At 44.2% G+C, this 10,515-nt stretch overlaps 1 protein-coding gene across 1 annotated transcript in view; it reads left to right on the forward strand.

The window, feature by feature from the left end:
- The window catches only part of LOC119162114 (histone-lysine N-methyltransferase SMYD3), a 56,484-nt gene extending 46,444 nt beyond the window's left edge, over positions 1-10,040 (forward strand). Inside the window, exons 11-12 of the mRNA XM_075879435.1 lie at positions 6,905-7,013; positions 9,565-10,040. Coding sequence (XP_075735550.1) covers positions 6,905-7,013; positions 9,565-9,672 — 217 coding nt within the window. The 3' untranslated portion in view covers positions 9,673-10,040. The remainder of the gene's footprint in view (positions 1-6,904; positions 7,014-9,564) is intronic.
- The last annotated feature ends 475 nt before the right edge of the window (positions 10,041-10,515 follow it).

The raw sequence follows: 10,515 nt of genomic DNA on the forward strand, positions 1-10,515 counted from the left end.
GTTGTTACGGTGCCCCAGACATGCGCAATAATTGCTTTTTAATTGACAATTGCAAAAGCATAAACACACAACCTGGAGCAACATAGGTGGGTGCTGCGGATGGGGTCGGCCGTTTCAAGAACCCGGAACAGTTAAGAGTGGACAAACAGACAAATGTACAGACAGACAGACAGACAGACAGACAGACAGACAGACAGACAGACAGACAAACAGACAGACAGACAGACCAACATTTTTGCGTCGAAGGTCCCCAAGAAAGACTATCGTCTTTAATAATACAGATATCTATGCTGCACGCCCTAAACTCAGAGTGTAGAGCTCTTTGCTGCGTTTTGTAGCCCGTCTACATTCCTTGGGGCGTACAAAGAACGCAAAAACTCAGGTATAAGTAACTTGAGTTTGGGAAATGCCCGTGTCATCAAGCTTTTTGCAGAATGAACTGAGCGAACACAATGACGGGTGAGAAACCGCCGGAAGTACTTCCGTGTGTTAAACCTGACTATAAATGGAAAGGATTTTGAATAAGAAAAAAAAAACTACAAAAAACGGGTGCTGCTATGTTGTGTCGGTACGGAGTCCTGAACTTCAGGCGTGTTGGCAAAATGTTTAGAAGCTCCTAAAGTTCTCGGGGGGTCACGAAAATCTTTGACAGCGTTACAGCTTGAAGGAATTTGTTTTTGCCAGTGATTATAAGCGTCGCGCATGGCAGGAGCGGTGTGTTCCTGCCGCCTTCCTCCTTGAAATCCACTCGGAAAGCTTTCAACGTATCACATGGCAGGAAATGATATAAAAGTTGATTGCATGTGTTGTCACTACATTTTTAACAAAACTTGAAATTCGTCGAGATGGTGCATTGCTATTGGAAACGTTTTTAGCGCAAAACAATACATCGAAAGGGCATTCACAAGCGCCCGTCCCGTCTCCCTCGTTCTTGGGAATATTTTGTTTTGCACTCCGTGCAAAAACAGCAGCGGCATCTGAGGACAAGCAGTTCAAGGCGGGAGAGAGCGAAGGGGCGCTCGATGCTTGCGAGTCGTGCTGCTGTCTCGCCTTGGAAGCCGCATGATTTATGAAGGTGGAATACAGTGCTCATTCTCCTTTGATTTCGCACATAACTGTAGATCAAACTCAATGTAAATCAAGATGTTGCGCAATGAAATTCCCTGGAGTTGCACAAGTGCAGAACATATGCTGCAGAACCCACTTCCATGCTCTCCTAAAGGGGCCCTGCAACACTTTTTGAGCATGGTCAGAAAACGCTGCTGATCGGTAGTAGAGGCTGCCGACAAATTTGTGAGCCAAATATTATAGCACAGCACGCGGCCAGGAATTCACAATAAACTATCAAAGTCAGCAAAAAAAATGTTTTTTTTTCTCGACAAATCACGCAATATGCCCAAAAATCACACGTAGTTAGCCCATATATCATCCATTGGCTGATTTGAACATGGTGCGCTCGCTCGTTACAGAGATCGGCGCGGGAGGCCGCTACTTGTCCACGCGCGCGCGCGCGCGATCACACTGAAAAAACCGCGCATTCGAAGAAAAAAAAAAAGTGCACAAGGTCACGAGACGTGGATGACGTGTATTATTCGCCCATCCAATTCCTCCCTGCTTAGCCTCCAGCGCTTTCGTTGGGACGAGAGAAAAGAGATTGCAATCGCAGCATGCGACAAACCCTTGTAACTCCACTCGCACTGGACCGATTCTAATTTTTTTTTTTTTTTGCGGCGGTGAGTTCATAAAACAATGAGCTATTCCAGTGAATCCATTTCATGGTTACTCGAAAAAGTGATTCAGGGCCTCTTTAAAGCCATGTTCATTTATTTCGAACAATTGTGAATTACACTAGATACACAACAATAGTGTTACGGGCAATTATTCAGTTTTTCCTCTCGTTATTATCACAATTCGATATGCATTCTTCTTTGAGACAAGATCATAAGAGTTTTGTAGCATGCACGAACATAAATTGCTCATTATACTTTCTCAGAGTCTGCGAAGGGTGTACTCTGTAAATGCATTACCTATTAGCACTAAAGTTGAAGCCAGTGCGATGCATAAAATCACTATTACATCACCAAAAATTACGGGTTTTTTAAGAGAAACTCTATCCCATCGTCTTGTTGGAAATTCTAAATTCAAATTGTGAAATCCCGCCAACGCGAACGACATTAGCTCAGCGAACAAATACACTGCAAACAAACTTAGAAATAGCTGTGCACTTTGGAAGTAGGCAATATACATTAGCTTCTTGGTCATCTTAGCATTTTAATGTTTATATCTCATCTAAGTGGTGCATTTTAAGGCACCGTTTTATTCTGTGTCTTTAAGTGAAGGTTATAATTTTTATTCGCAGATATAAGCAGCTGGTCAATATCAAGGACCTTCACTGGAACGAGTTCCAAGGGTGTGGGGACTTAGACAAATTTACAATTAGGAAAGTAAAATATGTGGCTTTGCAAGCCGGCGCATACACCATTACAACGCACCATAAAATGAAACTATAAATTTTTGTAACCAGGTCAGCAAAATATAAAGACTTCCTCAATAAATAAGTTTTATTTTTTCGCATAGGACTCACTAGGACCCAGACTAACCAGTATTGACTCGCCGTGGTAAAATTCAGCCGGGCTCACTCGGACTGAGACTAACCTAAGTATAACTTAGCCGGACTGACCCAGACTCACGCCTCAATCTGAATCTTCCAGTTCCTTTGATTGGCTAATCAGTGAGTTTGTCGACCTATAATCATGAAACATCTCTCGTTCACGTCACGCGTTGATGGAGACCTTTTGTGAGCGTTCATAATGGTGAATTATGGAAGGATTAGGAAGGGTGGTCGCTATGCCCACATGACAATAATAGGAATGATATTTACTGATTTACGTAAGAATAAACCAACGAGAAAGACGAATGCGGCGTAGTAACCGGGAGAGACATGTGCTGGACTTAAAAACTAAATGTTTTTTTCAAAGAAAGCCCCTACACAAATTAACCGGAAGCACTTGCTTAAAAAGGCTATCTAAGCCACAGTAGAACAAATAAGTACATTTTTTTTCAGCAAATGTTTCAAGGTGGTATAAGCAGCTGATTTCTTTGCAACACCAAAATATCAACGGAATGTACATGCTATCTATACCACGAGTTCTTTATTTGTGAGGAAAGCTGTGGGATCAATCACACATGACACTTCTCTCTGTTTTTATTTCAAAGGCTTCACGAGTTTCACGTTCAATTTTTTTTTCCTTTGCCAACGGCATTCAATTATTTGAAAGGAATTCTTTTGTCATGCGGCCGTGTCTACAGACATCAGACGGGTCGAGGCCTAGTGACACCTATAGACTGTGTGAACATCCTTAAGGCACAAAACTGACCTCTTCGTTAGTCTCTGCGTCCCCGATATATCACTGTCATCGGCAAAGGAAGAAATAGATTAAACGTGAAGATTTTGAAGCCTTAAAGAAAGAAAAACGCATGTATAAGTGATCCTTCAGTTGTCCTTACAGCTAGATGAGGAATTCGCGTTGCTAGATAGTGGGTGCACGTATCGTTGATCATGGAAGTGTGCTGTTTGTACTATTTTCACGCGCTTCTTTTCTTTGTAGTGTTAGATGCGTAGCTGTGGAACGCTTCAGCCTGATTTTCATGAATGCACTTCTGGTACGTGGGTTTGTGGACTTTCCCCCATAATAACTTCACTTGATGTCCTGTCAGGTTGAGCTCCTTAGTTTGCTCTTCCAAAAATATTATAAACCAACTGGCCGAGCAAGCTACATATGTGGTGTCCTTTTTCCAACACGGTTGTGACAAATTGGCATCTATAGTTAGTTGAATTAAGTCCGAGATAAAAACTGATGAAGGAAAGGCAGATTACTTGTGCGCGACGTGGAGCATCACACGGTGTGCAGGACAAAGCATGGTGAAAGTACAATCACGCTTCAGTGTTTTATCCGCATTCATTTTCTGTGTGTTACTTCACAGTTCACAAAAAACTTAATTTATGGTGATCACCATCTCGTCCCATTGTGTTGATCTTGCTCAACCTGCCGATACAATGGGGATCGTTTCTGTTTGAAAGAGCATTTCATATAGTAATTGTCATTTTACTGTTCTTTGTTCATTAAAGGCCATGCATGTGGTCCAGTTTCTTAACTGATTTTTTTTTGCAAATATGTCGTAAACAGCAAGCCCTTCCTCAGTTATAAGAATATATTTCCTACACATCGCGCTTCTTCACTTCACTTCACTTTATTACCTTAAAGACCCCCTAGAGGGGGTATTACATAAGGGGTGGGAAACATACAACAAATATAATACATATGCAGGATGGGTACAAGTATGAACAGGGGTAACCAATACAGAAATAAAATATTACATGTGCAGGATAAGCATACATATTAACAGGCATAACACCTTGCCAAAAAAAAGAAGACAAAGTGAGAACCACTGGCACAAAAAGGAACAATGTAATGTATTCAAATTGAAAAGAAACGACTGACATTTTGTGTAAATGTTGAGTGGCACATTATGGTGGCGAGATCATTGGAAAGGCATTCCAGTCGGAAGCTGCACGAAAAAAGAAGGAGGCGGAACATGTCGTGGTATGGGCGCGTGGCCGGCCGACATGAAAGGAATAAGTGGTGCGGTGAGATGTGCGGGCAGCAGGCAAGATATAGGGCGGGTGGCCGAATTGACTGTGATAGAGCTTGTGGAACAAAACAAAACCCCGCCTGTTCCCAGCTCTGGCACCCACCCTTCACATTCGAACTGCCTTTGTTCTTGGACTCGCTTTCACAGTAATAACTATAAATATTTCAGTACCGACTTTCCACACATTTCATCATTGTTCAAAGCCCACCTCACATATTACATATTCTCGTCAGCTAGAATATGCCGGCAGTCCTCGCCAAACACCACAGTTGGCGCTATCACTGACTGGTGTTCGCTGAAATACAGTGAACTCAAAAGCATCTGAAAATTCACGTTGAAGTCTAATCCAGCATTATTAGGAGCACTCAACAAGTTTTTTTTTCTTTGTAGTCCACTTATTTAACTTGAAATGGCAAGTAAACCAGTTTGGATGCGTTTGCGAGGTAGACAGAATGAAGAAAGGCCAGACTGGTGACTGAAGGTGCAACATAAACGTAGGCTAGCTGGAAAAAAAAATTCTATTTTAATGGTGTGCCGAGAGAATGCGTCGGCGGTGGCGGCGGCGCATCAAAACTGTGGGCGGTGGCGCGCTGACCCCTCGGCGCACACCTCTAGACACAAATGTTGATTTTACCGGCTTTTGGCTGCTTTTTATGGCTTGTGTTGGGGGATTCTTACTTTTGTCTTTGCAACACTGCTCGTTAGTTGTAGGTATAGCAAAAGAAGAAGATACTATGCTGCGAATTCTCTTTTGCTATATCTGTTTCTTCATTATACAAAACACCATCGGATTGATGGCGCCCCCTCTGGAGTAGGTATCTTCGAGATACGGAGGAACCGGCGAGCCAACGGTTGCGCCAGGTAACGCTTCAATCAGGCAAGAAAGTTTCTGCGAGCTGGTCGCACCGGCATATAAGTTTGCCATAGGTGATGGAATCCAGAACCACAGAGTCGTCAGCCCGGCTACCACTGGAGGTATGGAACGAAATCTTTCAATATTTGGACGCCGAGTCCCTCTTAAACTTGGCCGAGGCAGCGCCCCAGCTTAATAACTTCGTTTTCAGTTCTACTACTATGAAGAGTGTGACATTTGACCCGGCAAGCGACGAGGAAACAATTCAAAAGTTCTTGCTGGCATCAGCGGTAGAGACCGGCGCTTACAATGAAGCCGGCCGTTTCTCTCACCGCTTACTGCTGTAATTCAGGAGCTTCACTTTACCAACTGTTTCACGTTGGCTTCCTCCAGCATACTGAGATGGTCAGCCTACTGCGGTTACCTGAGACAGTTGTACTGCGTAAACTGTGTTGTCAGCCCTGTCTCACTATATCAGAGCTTGAGTTCTACGCTGCAGTGCCTCAAAAAGCTTGAGTGGTCCCTGTACCACAATGTCTGTAATGACGTCTACTTCACCATCGACTACCTGCGAAACTTCCCGGAGCTCTATAGACCGAGGGTCAGAAGACTGTACGTCGAGGTGCAGGTCACGGAAAGCTTGGTAGTTGTCCTGAACAATTTTAATTATTTTGCCCTAAATTGTTGCGGCTTCACGTACACGTCGTCCGGCCGGAGCACCATGATGCGTCGAGAGGTGCTGCTCACCGTCAGGAAATGACGCCAGAAATCTGTGCTCTTCGAATGTTAGGTGTCATCCCCAAACTTGTAGCATACAAATTGAGCTGTGAATTGCGGCCGTTTCCGACGTTGGTATCAGCGCAACTCGGGCAACGTCTGCCGTTCCGCCCGCAAGATCTCATCGAAGGTAATATCGACGCACTCTTGAAACCTGCGCAGCTTGTCAATGGGTATAATTTGGCCGACGTGGTATACGGAAGAGAGGAGTTGCGGGACTTCAAACAATCCATCGTCGTCTGGGAGGCCGATCCTCGAATCGGCGATCTGGTCTGGTATAGCAAAGATATTCGAATTTACTGCAAGTGTTAAACTTCGACTTCATTTACGGTTTTTTCATGCAGTATATGTAAATCTATAAATTGTCCGAGGGTTCTTTCTAGCTTTACTACAAATAAACTCAACCACATCGGTTGTAGGTGTTGCTTCCGCGTCATTTCACATCTTATGTTCATGCGAATGAAGTGTGTTTTGTCATTCTTGTTAACGTAAGTCTAGCAAAAAACTGTTGCGTTAGAATGCTATTGATGCTAAGCGTGTGTGATGTAAAACAGCAATAGCAACAAAGCAATCGCAAGTATACGGAGGTAACGACAGTTTACCCGTTTCATTTTTGTGCAGGGGTTGCTATGGCACGTACAGCCCCATCTACGGCCTTCATCTAATGCACATCGGAAAACTGTACAACGCTTCCGGAGACAATGCGAGCGCAGAGAACTTCTTACAAATGGTAAACCGCCAATCTATACAGTCGGTAACAACCTCAAGAATAAGTACAAGCTCCGCTCGCAAAACCTCGGTTTGCCTGTCAATCACCTATGCCCCGCCGTGGTGGTCTAGTGGTTAAGGTACTCGGCTGCTGACCCGCAGGTCGCGGGTTCAAATCCCGGCTGCGGCGGCTGCATTTCCAATGGAAGCGGAAATGTTGTAGGCCCGTGTGCTCAGATTTGGGTGCACGTTAAAGAACCCCAGGTGGTCGAAATTTCCGGAGCCCTCCACTACGGCGTCTCTCATAATCATATGGTGGTTTTGGGACGTTAAACCCCACATATCAATCAATCAATCATGTCAATCACCTATGTAAGAAAGTCGTGCTAGCTGGTTTCCTTTTGGGCCAAGAGTACTTTGGGGGGGAGGGGGGCTACTAAAATCACTACGCATGCCGAAAAATAAAGGTTTGTCCTTCCTAAACAAATGTATGAACTTTGTATGAGCGGAGATGTCAGAATTTGTTATTAAGCTTGCCTGGACGTTGACGTTTCAGTCTTAAAACCAGCAACACGAATATGTGTCTGTACGGTACACCAACTACCTGAATCACGCGAAGAGTGATTGATGTCACGGAAATGAGCAAAAGCGATCGGATGAAACCTTCACTCTGGATGGGACAGCGATCACTATGGAAGCTTGTATTTATTCTTAGGTTGCAACCGACTTCGTGTGCCCTCGCTGCTTTCTATCCTCTGAGAACTGCGATAATTAGACTGTGCTTTCAATCGTTTATGTGGGGGTGGCAATCGAAAAAAGAAACCGCTGTGACAGCAACGAGTTTTACGGGGCGATTAGTCATACCGGAGAATGAGCTCGCGTAGATGGTCGAAAATTGAAGTTAAAATGTGTTTACGACACAGTGGCAACACGCATTCTCAAAAAGCCAGAGGGCGCAACTTTGGGCTTAACTAAAAGCAGAGCGAGCAGTGGTTGTCGCATTATGTTCTGACCCACCGTGGGCCAAATATATAGATTATTTATCTGCTGCGTAAAAAAAAGCCCCTATAGACTCCCGGACATGAAAATTTCACCACTTTCCGATAACTTTACTAACTTTACCTTTGCAGCGTATATTCAGCCTGGTAAATCGCACAGGCGACAAAGCCACCGCGTTAATGGGAGGCCTCCAACATTCGAAGTTCTACTACTGCCGGACAGCTTAAGTGTCACACCAATTAGTAATAACTGGTTGCGTTTGAGGGTCTAATCATCGGGTGAACGTGATGACAGCTCCCATTATCAGTGCCACGATATGATCGGCCTACAGTGCGGCCAGCCTAAACATCAGGTCGCTCACAGCTGTCAACTGGAAGCGCAGCAGATTTACAGGGGGCTTGTAGCCCCCTGTAAATGGCGAAGATCATTTATTATTCGCATCTGTATTTCTTCCCATCGTACACTTAAGGAGCCTACAACACTTTCTAAGTAAACATACAATACCTTTTGTAAAAAATTTCATTTTCTCATGAATCAACCGCCACAAGAACATTTAAAATCCGTCAGATACAAGTGATGACTGAAAAAAAGAAAAAATGCGCTACGATTGCTGCGGAAAACGAAATAAGGGAGGAGACAAAAAAGAAGTGGACAGTATTGCACTTGTACTGTCCACTTATTTTTTTGTCTCCTCCCTAACTTCGTTTTCCGCAGCAATTGTAGCGAAATATTTTCCAGTCATGAGAAACCGACAAGCCCAACACCTCACTTTGCTTATATACCAGTGAACTTGGAGACTTGTCACACGCTGTAATTTCTTTCTCTTTTCTCCCGTCTAGACGAACGCGCTTGATACTAAGTAGGGAGGAATGGCACGGGCGAAAGAAGTACGTCTAGCGCGCGTCACGACTTTGAGCACTTTTTTTTTTCAGAACGTGTGGTTTACTTTCAGTGTGCGGGCTATGTGGGGTTTAACGTCCCAAAACCACCATATGATTATGAGAGACGCCGTAGTGAAGGGCTCCGGAAATTTCGACCACCTGGGGTTCTTTAACGTGCACCCAAATCTGAGCACACGGGCCTACAACATTTCCGCCTCCATCGGAAATGCAGCCGCCGCAGCCGGGATTCGAACCCTCGACCTGCGGGTCAGCAGCCGAGTACCTTAGCCACTAGACCACCGCGGCGGGGCGACCTGATTAACTAAGCAGCTTGCGGTGCTCAAATAAGCCAAACGGCCGTGAATTTCGGTATATGGCGCTGTAATTTTCGGTATACGGCATCATTTGTAGACAGAAGCGGGAACGATTTCTCTAGCTGACTGAGAATTAGTTGTAAATCTCAGGCGCGTGCCGCGGTGTAATGCTTGGCTCGTGTGTTCTCCGGAGTCTTGACCGGCGATCGGAAGCGTCTTCCGACCGTGCTGAAAAGGTATTGCAGGGCCCCCGTTAAGTCCAATATGCAGAAATGGCAGCATTACTGTTGGAAAGCGCAATTATGGGAAAGAGTTGGGAAAACCGCGATCCACGTTTATTTTGTGCTTTCATTTTTCTTTATTCCCCTTCTTTCAACAGGCAAGCTCAAGCATCTCGATCAGCCACGGCACGACACACGCCACTTATCGCGACCTTCAGCAGCTGCGAAAGATGAACCGCAGAGGCATTCCTGGTGGCTGCAAATGACGGATTGCGACAGGACAGCGCTCGCAACGAGTCGACAAACAGTAGACGGACAGTTCTCCCACCCACGCACAAGTACAAAAATGTTCGGCTAAAATAGTTGTTCGTATACTTCAATTCAGTTTTCAATTTATTTCGCTATCTGCACAAAACGTCATACCTATATATAGGAGCCCGCGGTAAAAACTATGGATAGTTTGACAATGCCGTGGACACCCACAACTAATACCTTGACGGCATCGCAGCCACATGAAAAGACAGCTTAAAAAACAATTCACCCAACGGAAAACGGTAATACAATATAAGCTGAAACAATACAAGAAAATGCGACAATAAGGAGCAAAGAATAAATCAAAGACAGTATAATACAACTCCATGATGTATGTAGCGGATACTGAATGAAAAACACCAAAATGAAACATCAGGTAAAATATAATCAGAATACATGCTCATCATGTTTTAAGAGTAACCTCCCACCAGTGATGATGAGGAATAATGTAAATGCGGTCAATCAATGGCAAAAAGGACTTACGAGTGAAAACATTCGTAAATTTGGCCCCTGTTTGTGTACAGTTGATTAATGGCAGACAGATATGGTTTTGTTACGTCAGACCTTGGTGCAAACGCGGAAGCAACACACAAAACCCACCCGTTTGTGGTTTCTACCACACGTCCAAAGCAACAACCATCTTGTAAGCTTTGGTCCTGCTACAACTTTTGTTTTGTTTTAGTTGTTCCAATAAAAAGAAGTCACCTAACAAAATGGCGATGGCTACTATGGTTCACATAGAAATAGTGATATGAAATAATAGCAAATTAAGAAAAATGCTGAAGTTTGGAACATCA

The sequence above is a fragment of the Rhipicephalus microplus genome, chromosome X (assembly GCF_043290135.1).
Source record: "Rhipicephalus microplus isolate Deutch F79 chromosome X, USDA_Rmic, whole genome shotgun sequence".
NCBI lineage: Eukaryota > Metazoa > Arthropoda > Arachnida > Ixodida > Ixodidae > Rhipicephalus > Rhipicephalus microplus.